General features: G+C 40.7%; 1 protein-coding gene and 1 long non-coding RNA gene across 2 annotated transcripts in view; one reads left to right on the top strand and one right to left on the bottom strand.

The window, feature by feature from the left end:
• Positions 1 to 8,864, bottom strand: part of LOC311037530 — a 439,052-nt gene extending 430,188 nt beyond the window's left edge. The window contains exon 1 of the long non-coding RNA XR_014599974.1: positions 8,835 to 8,864. This is a non-coding gene — a long non-coding RNA (uncharacterized lncRNA). The remainder of the gene's footprint in view (positions 1 to 8,834) is intronic.
• The window catches only part of mfsd14ba (major facilitator superfamily domain containing 14Ba), a 15,928-nt gene continuing 3,230 nt past the window's right edge, over positions 8,435 to 21,132 (top strand). Inside the window, exons 1-7 of the mRNA XM_084046716.1 lie at positions 8,435 to 8,556; positions 12,202 to 12,300; positions 12,790 to 12,852; positions 14,611 to 14,738; positions 15,634 to 15,748; positions 19,389 to 19,607; positions 20,702 to 20,815. Of these exons, the coding sequence (XP_083902842.1) occupies positions 8,539 to 8,556; positions 12,202 to 12,300; positions 12,790 to 12,852; positions 14,611 to 14,738; positions 15,634 to 15,748; positions 19,389 to 19,607; positions 20,702 to 20,815 (756 nt within the window). The 5' untranslated portion in view covers positions 8,435 to 8,538. The remainder of the gene's footprint in view (positions 8,557 to 12,201; positions 12,301 to 12,789; positions 12,853 to 14,610; positions 14,739 to 15,633; positions 15,749 to 19,388; positions 19,608 to 20,701; positions 20,816 to 21,132) is intronic.

Raw genomic sequence — 21,132 nt, 5'->3', positions numbered from 1 at the left:
AGTCATCTGAGGAGGAATTAATCCACAGGTGAAGTGAAGTCACTTCAACCACCGAACAAACCGTCTGTTTGTCTCACCGCAATGTTGCCTGGCAACACCACTCCAAACAGAGCTCCACGTGGATCCACAGACACCTCTGATTGGTTGAAAGGTGAACTGAGTTATTGATAAATAAATAGATAGATTTACTAAAAGAAAAAATATAATAATGAAAAAAAGAGGCAACAATAGCATATCAACTACTGTATTCTTAGCTAAGAGATTTGGTATAAAGGGGTAAAAGTAGGGAGCCTATATATATATAGACCCCTGGGGGACACCAGTCAAAGAAGGTTTAAGTGGTTAAATACATGATTTTTCTGAAGCAGTGGTCCAATCTGGGAGAACAGTTGAGTTCAAGTTCCTTTTTATTGTCATTCATAACTTTACATCAGGGACGCACAGCAGAATGATCATTCAGATAACTTTACATCAGGGACACACAGCAGAATGACATTACGTTCCAATGGCTCAGTTAAATACACCACAGTTCAAGACATAAAACTAACATAGAATAAACTCTTAAGTCGCTGTCCGTGGTCCTGAGCATGGTGCCTCAGTCCACTGTTGCAACTTTAGCCTCTTGCTGATGAAAAGTCTATTGTGAGACTACTGTATGCAGCTGTGGGGGGGATGCTGTAGAACATGATGCTTCATGAGTCTCTACCATACTGTAGGCCTCAGTTTATTAAGTCAGACATAATGACGTTGTGATGAAAATAGCTTTCAGCGAACAATGCGTCTTTCATCCTTCCATCACAGCAATGTACTACATGGACATACTGTATATCACAAGGAAAGGCAAAAACAGTAGTGCAGGGTCTTCAATGTTTTCAGGCCAGGGACCCCCTAGCTGAGAAAAAGATGAAGCAGGGACCCCCTACTCTATATTGTATAAAATTGTGTTTCAGATTAAAGTTTTTTTGTTTTACTTAGTCTGCTCTTTTGTCCCTCTACACCTATAACCTCTTTGCCAAAAATAGCCGATCTACAAGCTCTCAACGCCTCGCAGCGCGTTGAGAGCTTGTAGATCTGCTATTTTCGGCTAATGTTCCCCTCAGAAAAGGAATTCTAGGGTTCAAGTGGTTTATGTAAAAAAACTAAATCCTATCACACAAAGATTTGGCGGACCCCCTCTAGTAGCTCTGAGGACCCCCTAGGGGTCCCGGACCCCCTGTTCAAGACCCCTGCAGTAGTGTGATTTAATGTTTCTTTCTAGAATTGTATGTATGTATGTATGTATGTATGTATGTACTGTATATATTATACAGTATGTATGGTAACACCCCGTGCAATTAATGTGGATTGATAAGGAGCTATAAGGAACTTGATGGCAAAATGTAATGATGCAAAAGAAACTGCACTCTGGAACTGGTACTCTGACAAAGGTCAGACAATGTCAACAAGCATGAATAGTCTCCCTACGGTACTCAGTTGGCACCATATTATCAGTTGGAGAGTGCAGTGCAGCGCTGTGTGTGTGTGTGTGTGTGTGTGTGTGTGTGTGTGTGTGTGTGTGTGTGTGTGTGTGTGTGTGTGTGTGTGTGTGTGTGTGTGTGTGTGTGTGTGTGTGTGTGTGTGTGTGTGTGTGTGTGTGCGTGCGTGCGTGCGTGCGTGCTTGCGTGTCCGATTTTTGTTTGACATAATGAGTTCTGCACTGACCTCATTTGCTCGCGGTGATAATTCGGTACAGCAGCACTTTTTCTTGAGCTGATTGCTCTGCTACCTGCATGATGCCCTTGGGTTTATCAGTTATCAGCTGCTCCATCCTCTATCCCTCCTCTATGTTAATCACTTGAGCCCTATTCTGGGGTGAACATTTGGCAGATAGCAGATCTACAAGCTCACAATAGTGTTGTGAGCTTGTAGATCAGGTATTTTCGGTGAAGAGATTTGGCATAGATGGAAATACTAGACTGAGGATTGAGTATAGAGCACTGGGGGACTAACTGGTCACTCAGTTAATACATTAGGTTTTGAGTGGTTAGATATAGGCTTGGTGATGAAAGGCAAGACAATAGTATAATATAATATAACATAGTTTGTTTACTTAAATTAAATGAACGCCCTACTTGATCACACTACAGCGTCACACAAAAGCATCCAAAGCAGCAGATCCACAAGCTTGAAACGCGGCGCAAAGCGATGTGTTTTGAGCTTGTAGATCTGCTACTTTTGATACTTTTGAATTTGAATCCTGAAAATAAACAGTTTTGGACATGAGCTTTCCATCCGACAGAGACAATATAGTATAACAGTGTATCAAGCTTTTTAATGTCAAGGACCCCTAGTTTGATGAGTAGTAGACCCATCTGATACGATTCTTATCTCTGTGACCCCGATCCTCAGTGTTCATTCAACTCTATAAGTGGAATCAGATGAACCCATAAAAGGGTCCATTTGGTTCCATTTGTAAACTCCATTTGACCCCCGGATTTGTGTTTTAGGTTATTAGATTTTAGACAGGCAATTGCATTTTCTAGATTTGAAGTTTTATATCGTAATCAGCAAAATAATGCAGTGTTTTTAATGGCACCTCAATTCTTAAACCTGTGATCATGCTGAAATCTGAATAAAACATAAACCACCTCAATGACCCTTGGGGGTCCCCAGACCCCACGATGAGAACCAATGTAATATTGTATAATGTAATATAAACTAAAGAAATATAACCGTTTAATACAAATCTATTTAATTCTCTCTTTGTTTTCATATTCTCATTTTGATCTATCCACACAGTGCATATTTGATTCAGTATCAATGAGCCACAGTGCATGAGGTTTGACTAGCCCTGGATGACTTGCTGAGTTTGCATTATTCATGGACCACTGGAGTGTCTTGTGTAACTTGATCCAGCAAACAGCCATAGCCTACTGAAGCAGCCACCTGGGAACGTATACGTGCTTAGATCACCTCTTGTAATATCACACTGTGTAAACCGCTGAGTGCTGCTATAATTTAACTCTGAGCGTGTGCAAATGTGACCCATGTGTCACATTTGTACACACTCAGAGTTACAAATACTCAAAGCTCTCCTCCTCAGAGTATTTTTGCAAGTCTCGACACTTTCTCTTCTAGCCTCAAATAGGAGATATCAGTTATATAATAATCAGGTACGTACAGGAAATTAGGGATTTGGGTCGTGAGTCTATTGCCCATTAAAGTATATGTCTGTATATTTTTTTTATTGACCTTTATTTATTCAGGGAAGACCATGGAAACCAAGCTCTCTTTTTCAAGGACGCTCTGAGTACAATATGATCACAACATATTCAAAAAACAATACGATTTTTAATAAAGTGCAATATAATGAACGACAAAAAAACATCATAATGCAGATACATAAGGCCCACAAAGCAGGTCAAACCAATTGATCCAGTTTATGGAGTCCTGGAGTTTGTTCCATTTGTCTGGGGCATAACAGATGAAAGCAGTGTTTCCTTGTCCACTGTTCATTCCTGGAGTGATATTGTGCCAGAATTTCCAGAATGTCTGTTACATTCCCCCATTCACACAGAAACACACACATCCACACACACACACTGACGTATAACCACTAACCTCGCATCATCGGCATACACAGCCATGCAAAGTTCAGTGTCATGCTCAGGGACACGTCAACCTGATGCAAAGACGAGCTGACTATACTGCTGTAACCTCCACTGACAGCCTGTCTGGGGCATCAGTGTGTGTGTGTGTGTGTGTGTGTGAGTGTGTGTTGATCAATGCCAAGGACCAGTGGTGGAAAAAGTCAAAGTACAAAAGTATTATCATAATGTATACTTAAAGTACCAAAAGCAGAAAGTACTCATTATGCAGAATGTCACATTTTCGCAAGTTTTCAAATAAAAATGTCAACAAATCTTTTGAAAATAGCAGATCTACAAAGTTCGGCTATTTTCAAATGGCTGAAATGTATATAGAGCTGAAGTGGTTAATGTAGGTTTTTTAATAATAAAAATCTACAAAGTAACTAGTAACTAAAGTTAGTGAGAGTAAAAGTATAATATTTGCCTCTGAGATGTAGTGGAGTAGAAGTAACAGTACTGAAAATTGGAAATACTCCAATCCAAAATACCACAAGATTGTCTTTAAGAACAGTACTTGAGTAAATGTACTTAGTTACTGCCAAGGACACTGTCACAGGTCACAGCTTTCGCATGCACAGCACACAGATGTCTGTAATGGATGTTTATAAGCTTCTGGAGTACCGTGTGCACAGCACCTTACAATTGACAATTTAGCAGACGCTCTTAATCCAAAGCGAAGGTAAGCAAGGTAAACACGAGGTAATACATCAAATGCATAGAGATAGTAATCTATAGGATCATAGGTAAACCGAGAACCTATTATCAGTATATGAACAGTATAATATCAAAAAAATCAATAATCTGTACATTGAAACTATACAAACTATAGGATGCCAGGTCAACAACTGAACCTGTAGCATCTGTTTACATAACATGCTAAATTACATTTTAACCTTTGTTTAAGCCTGTAAGGTCATCGAGTCTATAGGGCAAGTGCTACGGCAAGTGCTACGGACTAAGGTGGGGTCTGAAGAGGCGAGTCTTCACCTCCTCAAGCACTAGGACAACGGTCTAGCTGTTCTCTGTCTTGCTTGATTATTCCTTTTCTTCCCCTAGTTGTTGTATGTTTATTACAGTAGTTGTGGTAGTGCGGCCTACTCGGGAATTATGCGAATCGGGAACGATGCAAGGAAATGCATGCCCCGCCCAGTTATGCAATACCCATGTACCCGTATCTGTCTCTCTGTGTGTTCCATTTATGCCCATATATGGAGTTCTGTGTCAGACATGCCCAAATATGGAGTCCAGCACAGTCTATGACGTCAGTACTATGACGTCATATTTGATGACATCATATTGATGATGACATCAGCGTACTCCATATATGGTGAATTGTGGTTGTATTGATATTTTGGTATAGATCCACTGATCACATGATAACCGGCTATTCAACTGACTCAATGATGTCGGTTGGACGGTTCTCGAGATATATGAGCTGCGGTCGCACGTACAGACGGATGGACAGACGGACGGACAGACCACCAACCAGGCGTAATAATGGACAATGTTGGTCATCCTCTCCACAACATCAGAAAAGCTGACAAAGAAACTGTTCATCTCTCTGCGCTGGAAGAACCATCCGTTTAACCACTTAAACCCCAGTTGAGCGGAGTCTCTCAGGGCTCTATACCAGTGTATTTTCTGTTTTCTATTGCGCATGGTTAAGAAAACCTTTGTCCCCACACAGCAATTAGATTTTTTCTTAACACCACGACCAGCCGTCACTGCCGTCAGACTTATAGACTTATAATAACATATAATCAGTGGTGAGCTGTGGATTTTTGAACTAAGGGTACTGTATTTTATGACGTCACGTGCGCGCGCACAGGCATGTGCATATAGCCACTTACTAATACTGTATTCAACATGTGATTATTAATGTATTTATATTTCTTATTATTTTGTTGCATTGTTAATTTGTTGTTTTTATTTTTGTTTCAATTAATCAATTATTTTATTTTCCTTTTAGTTTTATATAAAAAAAAAACTTACTTTACTTTACATAGACTCACCCACACATAAGCAGTTAAAATAATCAGACAACTTGTCTTTGTCTTGTCTCAGAGAACTGGGTGCTCTGTTAAGCAATCCCCTTCACACTGCAGTGCAGAGACTGTTGTCTCTCATTGTGAGAGGAATGTAACACATTCAATTCAAGTCCATGGCTTTTCTCCAGTAGCCCAATGTTATGCAAAGCAGCCAGGTAGACGCTATTGAGAATGTCTCGCCACTGACGGCGCGAACCTTCAGATGCTATTGTTTAAACTTTAAGGTGTTAACGACCGCCGCTGACGGTGAGTGCATGTGGAGCACGCGCGAGCCCCCAGCCCCCACAGTCTCAGAACTAAGGGTACGCCGTACCCGCCCGTACCCCCTAGAGCTCAACCCTGCATATAATACTAATACACTTTATTTGTATAGCACCTTTCATGATATCAAATGCAGCCCAAAGTGCTTTACATAAAATAAAAAAAAACGAAATAAAAATGCAAGCAAAACAAAAATAACACAATTTTAAACCAGATTAGAAGCATTAAGATCAAAAACATGATCAAGAAATCATTAAAAGGAGGCAAGGTAAATTAAAACAATACAAGAAAATAGCACTGGTACTTGTTAGTTATGGGTCTAACGTGCAATAACAAATGATTTTCAAGCAGTGTAGGGTACTGTAGGTGACACGGATGACCTTGAATAAATAACCTAGCCTACAGCTTAAAGCTATGGCACTGTATATGCAGTCTTATGTGTAACCAAATGGTCAATTGGATTACATTGTCAGAGTTGTAATGCATTGATAAATGAACACTGAGGATTTTACTCTATAGTCACGTTTTCAACATGTTTTATTCACCGACCCTCTCTGGCTACACGTGACTCCCCCTCCCTCCCTCCCTCCCTCCTTCACTCTCACTCTCTCTCTCTCTCTCTCTCTCTCTCACTCTCACACTCTCACTCTCTCTCTCTCTCTCTCTCTCTCTCTCTCTCTCTCTCTCTCTCTCTCTCTCTCTCTCACACTCTCTATTTCTCTCTCTCTCTCTCTCTCTCTCTCTCTCTCTCTCTCTCTCTCTCTCTCTCTCTCTCTCTCTCTCTCTTTCTCTCTCTCTGTCTGTTTTTATGTGTCTCTCTCTCATCATCTCCCTCTAATCCCTCTGTTGCCAGACAGTCGCACACGTGCATTAAAGCAGCGGGTCATCATCATCACTGATATGGTTCCACGTCAACACGCCACAGCTGAGCCTGAGCGGGTGGGAGTTCCTGCCTTCAAAGTAAAAGCATTTTTCTCATACTTTCTCTACGATGCATTATTTATATCCTTTCTCCTTTTATCTGTAACCTATAGCCCCGTTTGGAACCTCACTCTCCACCAGTGGTGTAAAGTAACTAAGTACATTTACTCAAGTACTGTACTTAAGTACACTATTGAGGAAGTTTTACTTTACTGGAGTATTTCCCATTTTCAGTATTTTTACTTCTACTCCACTACATCTCTGAGGAAAATATTGTACTCTTACTCCATAACAATTATTTGAAAACTTTAGTTGCTAGTTACTTTGCAGATATACATTATTAACATACATTAAAGGACGACTTCACCGATTTTCAACCTATCTTCATATAATTGGCCCTCACTAATACTCATGATAAAATGGTACCATTTTTTTCTACTCGGTCTGTGTCTCAGAGGAGGGCTGTGGACAGTTCAGAGTCCCGTCTACCAGTGACATCATCAATGGGGAATCCAAGCTAATAGAAACTGCAGGCTTTCTATTCCTGGAAAGTTGCAATGCAATAAAAGAAGCCATTGTTCTCGTGTTAATAAAGATCTAAATAAAAAATGTGAAATCTTGTTGGGAAGAAAAATCATGCCTAACGATGATGTCACTGGTAGACAGGTTTCTGGACTGTCCACAGCCCTCATATGAGACACAGACCAAGTAGAAAAAAATGGTACCATTTTATCATGAGTATTAGTGAGGACCAATTATATGAAGATAGGTTGAAAATCGGTGAAGTCGTCCTTTAACCACTTCAGCCCTGTTTTATACAGGCTATTTGAAAATAGCCTGAAAATAGCCGATCTACAAGCTCACAACACGTTGTAGAGCTTGCATTCTTATCCAATAACTTAAACATTTTTAAGTTTTAAGAACAAAAGTTCAAGACATCAGCTAAAAGAATACACTCTAAAGTCGCTGTCCTTGGTGCTGAGCATGGGGCCTCAAGACAGTCCAGCGGTGCAACAGTGGACCCCCAGCTAAACCCTTGATGAATATTGACTATGCAATTTATTTTGAAGTCCAATAACAGGAAGCCATGGTTTAATTAGTGGTGGTTGACTTGACACCGATATATATTATAACTCTATGCTTGACACACGTTCCTATCCACGAGCAGCGAAATCCGCGTCCGGCCGGTGGGTTGAACTGCACGGGGGGAGAGAGAGATGAGAAATGAGCGAGAGAGCGATAGAGAGAGAGAGAGCGATAGAGAGAGAGAGAGCGATAGAGAGAGAGAGAGAGAGAGAGAGAGAGAGAGAGAGAGAGAGAGAGAGAGAGAGAGAGAGACATCTAATTGACCCGATCGTGTGTGTTGGTGGTGTCCATCTTACTGCAGCATTCAGCTCACAATTCAACAGCTGACTTGGATATATTACATATATATTGTTTTTGTTTTGTTGGATTGAGAGAGCAGGGGTTTTCTAACCGCTCTGTATATTTATCATTGCACCCTGGAAGGCCTGGCGGAACCCAACAAGATCTCTACCCAGTATGGATTCTATATGACTAAAGAGGAGATGATGATGGGTCCTCCAGAGGAGACCGGCACCAGCACCACCACCGGCACCACCACCACCACCGGCACCACCACGACCACCAGCCGTGTGGTGGTCGTCAAGAAGATTATCATGAAGGATGGACCAGTGGTAGGTGGAGAAAAATAAATTCAGTAAAATCCTGGATGTTTATTGAGAGATGCACAAATCTGAACCAAATGGCCCCAAATATATATATATATATCTATGTTTAATAATAATAAAGCTGAGAATATGGGTCTCTTATTATTATTATTAAACATTGATATTTTTTTCCCTCTTAATAGAATATAGATATAACATTGATTGAGAAAATATATATATTCAAAGATTTGCACACATGTTTTTTTAATTGCATATCTACAAGCTCATAGTCTGCATGAAGTGACAAGCTATGAGCTTGTAGATCTGCTATTTTTTAATAGCTAAAGGATGAGTCTCAGCTTTATTATTATTAAACATAGATTTTTTTCCTTTGAATAGAATATAGAAATACAATTGATTAAGAATAAACATTGTAGCTATATAGGACAGCATGAGCCACATTAGAAGGTGAAAACAGGCTAGCCTATTTATAAATATGACATGGGAATTAGGCCTATTTTCCCACGCAGAAATAAAGACACTTATTCATAGGTGAATTCATTAACAAAGGTCCATTTGGTTACATTTGTAGGCTACATTATCTCAGATGTATTATTATCAAACATATCAATTGTTTCCTTTTATGCAATTTTCCATTTTATGCATTGCATTCCGTCATAGAATTAAGAATGAATATCAGACCCAGCTATGTAGAACAGAACAGCATTCGAAGGTGAAAACGGGCTAATGTATAAATATGAATGGGGATAGGGCCTATTTTTCCACGCAGAAATAAAGATGTAGCTATTAATAGATCTACATTAAGGAGTTAAGGAGAACTCCTTCTAACGCCAGACACAGGTCTACATTATGAAATGCTTTTTTATTAAATAATATAGTGAGGTTATAAGAGGGTGGATGTCATTATGTCATCATAGCCCTCATGAGGACTGTAGAGCAGTGGTTCTCAACCAGTGGTCCGGGGACCACCAGTGGTCCTTGAGTGGGTTCCAGGTGGTCTCCAGCTAAATGATGGAGAGTTGGTAACCAAATGGACCCTTTTTATAGATCTTAAACTCTTGAGAGCGTAAAATTATTGGGTACCACTCAATACAGCATGGCATTGTGAGGACAACATCTTATCCAACGATAACAAAATATTCTAAGTTTTGGGTCTGAGAGGCTAAATCTCATCAAATGGTGGATCCATGCCTCAAATAATGCCGAATAAATAATGGACCTTGATATGAAAAAGGTTGGAAACCACTGATATAGATGGATGCGATCATTCATATCATGGCCCTTGCTGTGGAGGTGTGCATGAATGCTCGCACTTGTTTTTGTCAAAATGTCTCTCGTCTCGAAAAGATCATGAATGATGGATGGTGTATATTTAGCTCTGGTCCATAACGTTAGAAGGAGTTCTCCTTAACGCTATGTTATTTTCGGACCGTTGCCCTCACACCCCAGGTAGCGCAGGTTGCGCAGCCTGTAGTAAAACATAAATAAAACATACACTTTCGCTACTCACCAAAACAAAGACGGTTTTAAGGCGTTGAAAGCATACTTTATTTAGTGGGAGCACTCTAAGCCCCCCACCTCACGTCTAAAATACACTTTTTGACCAAAATGTAAAATAATCCACCGGATGGAAATAAATGTTTTAGTTGCTCCACTGCGCCCCCTACAGATCTGGTCGACGGAAATGTTCTATTGACCAGAGTTTTCATTCCGGTAAAATATTTTATTTTCTGGCCAAAATGTGTATTTTAGACGTGACGTGGGGGGCTCCGAGTGTGCCCACTAAGGAAAGTAGGTCGTCAACACCTAAAAACCGTGTTTATTTTCGTGAGTAGCGAAAGTGTATGTTTTATTTTTACTAGACGAGAGGCTGCGGCCCGCTGCGCTACCGCAGGTGTGTTCAGGCAACGGCTCCAAAGTACCATAGCGTTAAGCGCCTTCTAACGCTATATGGACCAGAGCTAGTGCAGGCTATAGGCCTATTTATTATTATCGAGGTTTTGATCTCATACATTGCTGACTGGGGGAGCAGCGGTTGGTTTTGTGTGTCCTTCTCTGTACGGGCTCACTGCCATGGCTCATTGAAGCCAGTCTAATGTCTTTATAGTAGGATGGATCCATTATCCATTACATAACTATAACTCCCTGTCTGGGAGGGGGGGTCTGTTAAGGCCTGATTTAACCCATTAAGACCTGAAGCCTATTCTAAAAATGTCTTCTAAATCCTAACAGTTTTCTGAAAAACCTATGTTTTATATATATCAGTGGTTCTTTTTCATGTCAAGGACCCCCAAATGTATATGTATTTGGCCCCCTCCATCTCAAAATATTTTGTTCCAGGGACCCACAGAAGCTAAGATTTAGTTCAAACTGTTAGCTTTAAAAACAATATTTATTCTAAAATTTGGCTCAAATGTTTTTGCTTTTTCAAAAATAGTAGGCTATGAGTTATAGATCTGCTATTTTTGAATAGCTAAAGGAGGACCCCCGGGGGGTCAGATTTAAAATCTGTCTTAGAAATAAGACAGATTTTAATGCGTTAACCCCTAAAGCCTGATTTATACTTAGTTGCACGCTGGTGTTGTTGCATGCTGTAAATAGCAGATCTACAAGCTCACAACACGTCACAAATGTGACGCGTTGTGAGCTTGTAGATCTGCTATTTACTGTGCACGACACCGGCACACAACTATAATCAGGCTGTGCACAACATGTAACCAAATGGACCCGTTTTCGTTACATTTCATACACTCTGCAGTTCACAGAGAGTTAATTTAACACTGAGGTTTTATAGCTGCGTGCCAGCATCAGATGCTGCTGTTGAATGGAGGCAGAGGAGGGCCCCTTTTCTTTTATAGTCATTCTTTAAGCAAATAGCCTACAAATGGGCATTTTGCCTTTAATTCTTCTGTGTGTTGTTGACTTGTTGTTATCAGCAATGTATAAGAGTATAGGATAATATGGTTCTTTGGTTATTTAAAAACTATGTTGCGGTGTGTGTGCCAAATCGGCTATGTCACTATTATGGCCTTATTATAGGGACAGTAGTAGATGTAGGCATACCAATCTTATATTGTGATATGATTATTCTATCCGCACCCACCCATCCATTAGCTATCTTCACAAACAGGACATTTTAAATGTTTGTCTGTTTGTTTGTTTGTTTGTTGTTGTTGTATTTATTATTATTATTTGCACACACAATGATGAAGTTTACAGACAAAAACAATCACACAAAAGTATTGGGCTTATACAAAAACCTATAAAAAAAATGTACAAGCAGTTAAAACATCCAAGATTAGGTAGAAGCAAGTCAAAATGCACAATTATTATATATATTTATATATACATATATAATATATATATAATAAATACAATAATTAATATTATAAGAAGAAGAAGAAGCAGAAGAGAAATTATACCAGTAGCAGAAGAGGAATAATAGTAATAATTAATATTATTAATAATAATAATTATGATCTTATTATGTGTGTGTGTGTGTGTGTGTGTGTGTGTGTGTGTGTGTGTGTGTGTGTGTGTGTGTGTGTGTGTGTGTGTGTGTGTGTGTGTGTGTGTGTGCGTGCGTGCGTGCGTGCGTGCGTGCGTGCGTGCGTGCGTGCGTGCGTGCGTGCGTGCGTGCGTGCGTGTCAGGTCCAGCAGGGCATTGGGAGGCCCAGTGTGTATCATGCAGTAGTGGTCATCTTCCTGGAGTTCTTTGCTTGGGGACTCCTCACCACACCCATACTTTCTGTAAGTAATACACACACACAGTCAAAGCCTTAGTGGTCGTTTAACACTGAGAGTGTACAATTACGGTTCCATTTGGTTCCATTACACTCTCAGAGTTACAAATGCATGAATATGCTTCTACTCCACACAGTGTGTGTGTGTGTGTGTGTGTGTGTGTGTGTGTGTGTGTGTGTGTGTGTGTGTGTGTGTGTGTGTGTGTGTGTGTGTGTGTGTGTGTGTGTGTGTGTGTGTAACCCTAACCCTAACTCATCATCTCTCCTGGTCTGTCTCTCTTTCTGTTTGTTACTGCCCCCCCCTCTGTCTGTCTGTCTCTCTGCCTGCCTGCCTATGTCTCTCTCTATTCATCTCTCTCTCTCTCTCTCTCTCTCTCTCTCTCTCTCTCTCTCTCTCTCTCTCTCTCTCTCTCTCTCTCTCTCTCTCTCTCTCTGTCTCTCTCTCTCTCTCTCTCTCTCTCTCTCTCTCTCTCTCTCTCTCTCTCTCTGTTTGCAGGTTCTACATGAGACATTTCCCCAGCACACATTCCTAATGAATGGGCTCATTCAGGGAGTCAAGGTAAGAACTTAAAGCCTGTGTTCAGTGGTTGTGTTTACCTGGTATCCCAGAGAGTTCTTGAGGGCAATGCAGTTCTCATTCTCAGGTTTTATTATATTTATATCGTGGTGACCTTGCTTGGGCCCCATCCAGGGTTGCATGGCAACACTGGCCCCATCCCAAACTTCCTCTGAACTTCCAAATCCACAGGGAATCCAATCAATCTTGTCCAATGACAAGACACGCAGTGACCTGGCGACACATACCGACATAGTTGCTGCCGATGTGAGCGCATGCAGGGTTCCGGACAACTTATGCGCAGCGTTGCCAGATTCTGTGAGAGAAACAAGAAACCAGGTCTAGGAAAACCAGCCCAAAAGAAGCGACTATGGGCCACATGTGCACTTTAACATATACATCAGCTATTTGAAAATAGCAGATCTACAAGCTCACAACGCGTCACGATGCGACGCGTTGTGAGCTTGTAGATCGGCTATTTTCAAATAAAATCTTGCGGGGAAAATGGAATAAGAAATCTGGTAACCCTGCTTATGCGACGTGTCGCGGAAATAATTATGCAAATTCTATCTATGGGAGTGTTGCTTGTTCACTACTAGGCTACTTGTTTCTGTGAACAAAGACGTTTTGGCTGCCATATCCGTGAAATCTACAAAGCTGGGGAACCTAAGGATGCTTGTTGCTATGGATACCATGCCCATTGCCCAACGCATTTTCCTATTGTGGAGGAAATCATATTATGTTATCATGATTGGTTATGCAGTACGTAACCTTATTTTCAGTACATTATGTTGTTCATCTTATGTTATTCATCTTTGTGCCCTATGATGCATTATATTTTACATGACGTAAGAGCCAAGATGTCTCTCCTATAGGCCTGATTGCTATTGTTTATGGTACAGCTTGTCCTTGTAACATGACGGTATAACCATGGTCTGATTCCTTGTGCTCCTGGCAGAACGGTTGTACCACAGGCCTGTGCATACTCAATGTACATCTCCCTTGTCCGCTAATGTTGTAAAGCACCAACACCACCACCGTCTAAGTACTGACTCTCACCCCTTTATTTCCTATTAGTTTGACAGTGAATTCCACAACACTATGTACAAATAATACCCCCATGGATTGAGATAGAGGCACAGCCGTTGCTATGAATGGAAACAAGTAAAAGTCCGGAATTAAAAATGTACTTGGGTAAAGGTTCAAAAGTATTGGTATAAAAATGTACTTAATGTACCAAAAGTAGAAAGTACTCGTTATGCAGATTGTCCCATTTCACAAGTTATCATATGTCTAAAATGTATACAAATCTTTTGAAAAATGGCCGAAATGTATGTAGGGCTGAAGTGGGTAATGTTTTGTAATAATAATCAAAATCTTCAAAGGAACTAGTAACTAAGGTTTCAAATAATTGTACCTTTGCCTCTGAGATGTAGTGGAGTAGAAGTAAAAGTATTGAACATTGGAAATACTCCAGTAAAGTAAAAGTACCTCAAAATTGTACTTAAGTACAGTACTTGAGTAAATGTACTTAGTTACTTTCCACCACTGCTGGATCCCAACTCTGGTCCTCACAGATGACCAGGTGAATTCAGATAAGGTCCTGGTAGGAGAGAAAACCAGCAGGCTCAGGGGTCCTAGACTGGAGTTGGAAACCACAGCTTGTGGAAATTGTTGTCGTCATTATTAGTATGTTTAAGCTTAATTATATTATTATTATGATTTTTTATTTAAGCCACGCCTTCATCTCTTCCCGTCCAGGGTCTCCTGTCGTTCATGTCGGCTCCCCTGATTGGTGCGTTGTCTGACGTGTGGGGCAGACGGTCATTCCTATTGGTCACCGTCTTCTTCACCTGCGCCCCGATACCTATAATGAGGCTCAGCCCCTGGTGAGTGTCACCAGAAACCCTGTTTCTTTTGAACCCATTAAAGCCTGAGGCCGATTGATTCTACAAATGCCTTCTGAATCAGTGTTTCTCAAACTTTTTTTGTGCTGCATTGTTCAATATTTTATGTGACAGTCACAAGGCCTGAAAAGGATTTGGCAGTATTTGTACACTCTCAAAGTTAAATTAACATTGAGTATTTAACATGGACGGATTCAAGTGAAAATGTGCACAAAATCACCACGCCTAGGCTACTGTAAGTTAACCAGATGAGATAATTAGACTCACCTAGCTGCTCCCGCGGAGGGGCGGTCGAAAGAGAGGACTTTCCAAAGTGTCTACATTGTGTAAATCACAAGCATGTGGCTTTCTTATTGTAAATATGAAGTTTTGCCAAATTCTTGCGTTTAATCCAGGTCCGTTGTATTGCTTGTCGGATGGCTTCAATAGAAATCGGATTTCCTCATACAACTGGGAGGCTTTCAAAACAAGAGTGTATTTTATTTTACACAATTGGACACGTGTAATGTCATTAGACAACATAGGTTTTATTTTGAAATCTGCCTAGTGGAAGTAGATGAAATGGACCGAGGGGTCTCCGACTGACTAATCGAAAAGTGGCTCGAGGGCCCCTGTGTACGTGCACAATGTCCACAAGCCATAATCCCTCCCTGGTATTTAACTGTGTATCTCTTACTTCCGGATGTAATAAGTCTGGAGAGCCAGGGACAGGATTGACGCAGGTCTGACTAATAGACGATACAGTATGTAGTATCGCTGCCAGGCTGAGTCAGTCGAACACAATGCATGATGACAGAGGGCCTGAATGCTCGTCTTTCCTCTCCCCTTGTAAGGCATGTAATGTAATATTCCTATTCTTGTCTTGTCTCTTCTCCAGGTGGTATTTTGCCGCGATCGCCATGTCTGGAGCCTTTTCCGTCACCTTCTCCGTCATCTTTGCCTATGTAGCTGACGTGACGGACGAGAGAGAGCGGAGTACCGCGTATGGTCTGGTAAGGACTGATCGCTAACCTTTATGTTGTCTTGTTCCTTCTAGGGATGTGACAAAAAAAAAAATAATTCAATTACAATTTTGACCTGAGACCCGATTCTAAAAATGTCTTCTAAAAACTCTTCTGAAAAACGTATGTTGCTATATCAGTTGCTATATCAGTGGTGGTCGAAATGTTTCACTGAAAAATAGTGAAAAGTTTTCAAATCTTTGAATGTATATGTTTTAAAGTGAACATTTGTAACTCAAATCTTTGCTTCTGGGGGGTCCCTGGAACAACATATTTTGAGATGGGGGTTCGCGGCCAAATACATATAATTTTGGGGGTCCTTGACATGAAAAGGTTTGAGAACCACTGTAGTAGAGTACAACAGTGTGCATCTGTAGTGCACGTCTTCTGGTCATGTGCACGTGAGGTACAGGAGTTGCATTTTCCTCAAGTCGCGGTTGCTGGCAACGTGTGAGTGTGATTTGTGGGAACTTCTTGAAGAGAACTAGATGAAGAAACAGTGCAGTGCAAAATATGCAGCGTACATTTTGTATATCGTCTCTGTCGGGTAGAAACCTCATGTCCAAAACTGTTACTTTTCAGGATATTTTTTTTTAAGTAGCAGATCTACAAGCTCAAAATGTGTCGATTCACACCGTGATTCACGCCACGTTTTGAGCTAGCAGATCTGCTACTTTTGATGCTTTTGTGTGACGCTGTAGTATGATCAAGTAGGGCGTTAATTTACAACACAAACATTTTGAATATGGAGATAAGAGGACATCGACGATATCCAATGTCTATGTCCTGGCTGTTAAATAATGAAGCGATGATCTTATTCCGCACCGTTGTATATACTTCAGGTATTGCGGATTTTGACAGTGACAACATGGTGGACGAAACGGCGACAGTGTGTGCAATAACTATGCAACACTGTCTGCATTATGGCGGCGCAAATACTTCCAATATGATGATGACCTATTTTCTGAGACTTCACAATGTCTCCGAGGACAAGGAGGAGGAGGAGAGAGTCAGGTATAGGACAGAAACTCCTCCTTCTCCTTGCAGCTTTAACCTTGCAGTTCACCCCCAAAATGACTTGCCAAAGACTTGAATTCATGGATATTGTTTTGTTTTTGTCGCATCCCTAAGCCAATAATTTGATGACCGGCATCGGTTCCGGTAGGAGACACAAAGAGTCTCCTTTGTGTCTCCTACCGGAACCGCTGCCTACCGGTCCGCTGGTCATCAAAGTATTGGCTTAGGAATGCGACAAAAAAATAAAATAACCATAAATTCAATCTCCATGGGGTGAGGAATCGATAGAAAAAAAGTCATTTGTAGGGTGTACTATCCCTTTGAATTAAAACTCTGGATTTTACTGTGCACTAGTGAAGGAAGTCCCACTTCATCCAGACTGGATGGGAATTGGATAGCTTGATACCAAACACGTAGCCTCTGGTTCTTATTTCTTCACCTACAGAGGCACTTACCTAGTGCGCGAGACCACTTAAGGAACACGGCAGTATTCTTTTCACTGTTTCGCAGTCTCTCTTATCGCTTTACTGAGGATTTCTCACTTTTCCACGTTTTCTCTCTGACTCACTTACCATCAGACAGGTGTCATGTGTTGAACTATGTGCTGAGGAAGCAAAATGAACCACTGGAGTATACTGAGAAATAATGTACGGGATTGGACTGGATTGGACTAGATTGGACTGGACTGGGGTTGGCCCAAGTTTACATCGGACATTCTAGTCAATCAAGTTGATGTGTTTACACACAGTGACTTACAACAAGTATAACTGCAGAACTGGCTTCAGTTCATGGATTAATATATGAATTGAAGCCATAGTGTGTATACTACCATGGGTCTTCAACAGGGGGTCCGGGATCCCAAGGGGGTCCTAAGAGTTACTATAGGGGGGGACGCTAAATATTTGTGTGATAGGAAGAGTTTTTGTTTTGTTTTTACATTAACCACTTCAACCATATAGCATTCCTAATCCTATCCTGAGAGGAACATTAGCTGAAAATAGCGGATCTACAAGCTCACAACGCCTCGCAATGCGAGGCGTTGTGAGCTGGCCCTGGTGTTGAAGGAAAAAGGAGCAAACCAAGTACAGAGACAAAGGTCGAGTTTACTTAGTGTTGAGGGTTTAAGAAACTTTAAGTGGTTAAATGTCTGAAATAAACAAAAGAAAACATTGATTTACACAACAAGCTATCTGTGAAATTGATGAAAATGTTTAATCGGCAACACAATTGTGTACACTGTGTAGTGGGGGGGGGGGCTTATTATATTATAAAACATACATTAACCACTTTAGCCCTATTTTATACATAGGCTATTTGAAAATAGCTGATCTACAAGCTCACAACGCGTCTCATCGCTGCTATTTTCAAACATTTTAGTACTTTTACTTTTGGTACTTTAAGTGTATTTTGATGACAATAATTTTGTACTTTTGTAACAGAGTATTTTTATATTGTGGTATTGCTACTTTTACTTAAGTAAAATATCTGAGTACTTCTTCCACCACTGATGCATGCACATACAGTATACACAAAGTAGGGTAGAGTGAGGTATGGGAGGGGTCTAATTAGGTGAGAGAGAAGTGCCATCAATACTTTTTTTTGCTTAGCTCAGGAATCATGATTTTTTTGCAAGCAAGCAAAGTGCTAAATTAATGTCTACTGACACTGATTAATACAGTGAGAACATACTGAGGTCACGCAGTTCCCATGGGATCAGGGTTGTGTTTCTGATATAACAGTTTTCTGAAAAAAACTTATGTTGCCATATCAGTGGTGCTCAAACTTTTTTCAAGTCAAGGACCCCCAAAATAATATGTATTTAACCGCGGACCCCCATCTCAAAATATTTTGTTCCAGGCAGTAGAGATTCCAGAAGCAAAGATTCAAGTTAAAAAAATATATGTATTAAAAGATGTGCAAAGATGTTCATGATTTTTCCAAAAATAGCAGATCTACAAGCTCATAGCCCGTCACTTTGTGCGGCGCGATGAGCTTGTATATCTGCTATTTTATAATAGCCAAACTATAAAATGACACAGGTGCTTTCCCAGTTTTAATGGATTAATTGGTCAGTTTTGTTTATTTTTTGTCATCGCAACAACGTTGTTGACTGGTTTTGGACAATTTCTTCCGCCCCAGAATAGGGTTCATGTGCTTGATAATAATTCACTCTAGGCCTGACCTCGATTATTTGAATAGTCGACAAATCAGTCGAGGGGTGTTTGAGTCGACTGCCAATCTCAGCAATCTGTTAGTCGAATTATATATAAAAAAATAATAATAATGTTTTATTATTCGACTGAGAGATTGGCCTAATTTGTTATGTTAATTTACTAATAGTTTGCCAAAAATAGGATATAAATCATGATTTATTGGGAGAAACCAAGAAAGTATTATGTTAAATCAGACATTAAGCACCCCTACAGGCCAAATGGAATGTTCCTCTGTTGCATGATTCGACTGAGATTGGCAGTCGAATCAGACTGATTCGACTGCCAATCTCAGTCAAATCATGTAAAAAAAAAAAAAAAAATATATATATATATATATATATATATATATATATATATATCACTCACTTCACTCTATTATTTCTGTCTCATGTCTCCTCCAGGTGTCGGCCACCTTTGCGGCCAGCCTCGTGACCAGTCCCGCTATAGGAGCCTACCTGTCGGCGTGTTATGGCGACAACCTGGTGGTGCTGGTGGCCACCCTGATAGCGCTGGCGGACATCTGTTTCATCCTGCTGGCGGTGCCGGAGTCGCTGCCCGAGAAGATGAGGCTGAACACCTGGGGAGCACCCATATCCTGGGAACAGGCTGACCCCTTCAGCGTGAGTACTGACCAGTGTTGGGCAGTAACAAGTTACTTTTAATATATTACTGTAATATTATTATTTTACCCAGTAACGAGTAGTGTAAGGCAGGGGTCTTCAACGTTTTCAGGCCAAGGACCCCCTAGCTGAGAGAGAGATGAAGCAGGGACCCCCTCTATATTGTATAAAATTGTGTTTCAGATAAACTTTTGCTGCTCTTTTTTCCCTCTACACACATAACTCTTTGGCAAAAATAGCCGATCTACAAGCTCAAAACTGCGAGGCGTTGTGAGCTTGTAGATCTGCTATTTTTGGCTAAAGTTCTCCTCAGAAAAGGGATACTAGGATTCAAGTGGTTAATGTAAAAAAAAAAAAAATTGATCACACAAAGATTTGGCGGACCCCCTGTAGTAACTCTGAGGACCCCCTAGGGGTCCCGGACCCCCTGTTGAAGACCCCTGGTGTAAGGAATTACTCTGCCAAAACAGAAATATGATACCATATTAGAGAGGTTTTGTTAGCTGCCTTTTGAAAACATTTCGTTTAAAAGGTCAAGAGAGATTGCTGCTTTATCTTATTGCCTTTTTGGCTGATTACTTACTTACTTACTTACGCCTTACACCCCTACTGGGGTATAGGCCGTCGACAAGGGACCTCCAGAGTTCGCGGTCACTGGCGTTCTTTTCTATCTGCGACCAGGTGCATCCCAGTCTCTTTCTGGCTGATTGGTGACTATTATTATTCCCCAATAATAGTCACCAATCTATGACTAGATAGATTGGTGACTATTGGGGGGGTGTAATATGTAATATAACATGTCATGTAATATATTACTCTTGATTCCAAGTAATAAGCAATATAATATTATTACCTTTTTAAGGAGTAATATGTAATAAGTAACATATTACTCTCCTGAGTAATATTGCCCAACACCGGTACTGACTGGATGGGTGGGAGGGTGTATGGACGGATGGACGGACTACGTAATGTAGTCCATCCATCTGCTGCTATACAGTATGTGCTAATTCTGAAGGAGGGATCTAATAATGGATTGACCAGATGTGTGTGTCATCTTCTTAACTGGTCTCCTGCTGGCCTGTCTCTCCTTGTAGGCTCTGAGGAAGGTCGGCCAGGACAAAACCGTTCTGCTCATCTGTATCACTGTGTTCCTGTCGTACCTGCCTGAGGCTGGGCAATACTCCAGCTTCTTCCTGTACCTGAGACAGGTGAGACTATTGATACTGTATATACTACTGTTACTGCTACTTTGTACTTGAGGAGCTTTGTATCAGAGGAATCGTGTGGTAGTTTAGACCAGTGGTTCTCAACCTTTTCAAAATAATCATATTTGAACTGGGGACTCCAGGGGTTCCACAGGTAAACATTGTGAAAATAGCAGATCTACAAGCTCTACAAGATCCACAAGATCTACAAGATCCACAAGATCTACAAGATCCAAAAGGCGTTGTGAGCTCTTAGATCAGCTATGTTCACAAGATTTGCCTCTGTCTTATATTTTTTGGCCAATGTTTGACCAGTTTTT

Source organism: Gymnoscopelus microlampas, assembly GCF_963454915.1.
Source record: "Gymnoscopelus microlampas genome assembly, chromosome: 21".
Taxonomy (NCBI): Eukaryota; Metazoa; Chordata; class Actinopteri; order Myctophiformes; family Myctophidae; genus Gymnoscopelus; species Gymnoscopelus microlampas.
Note: the sequence above shows the minus strand (reverse complement) of the source record. Positions and strands in the feature narration are given on the sequence as shown.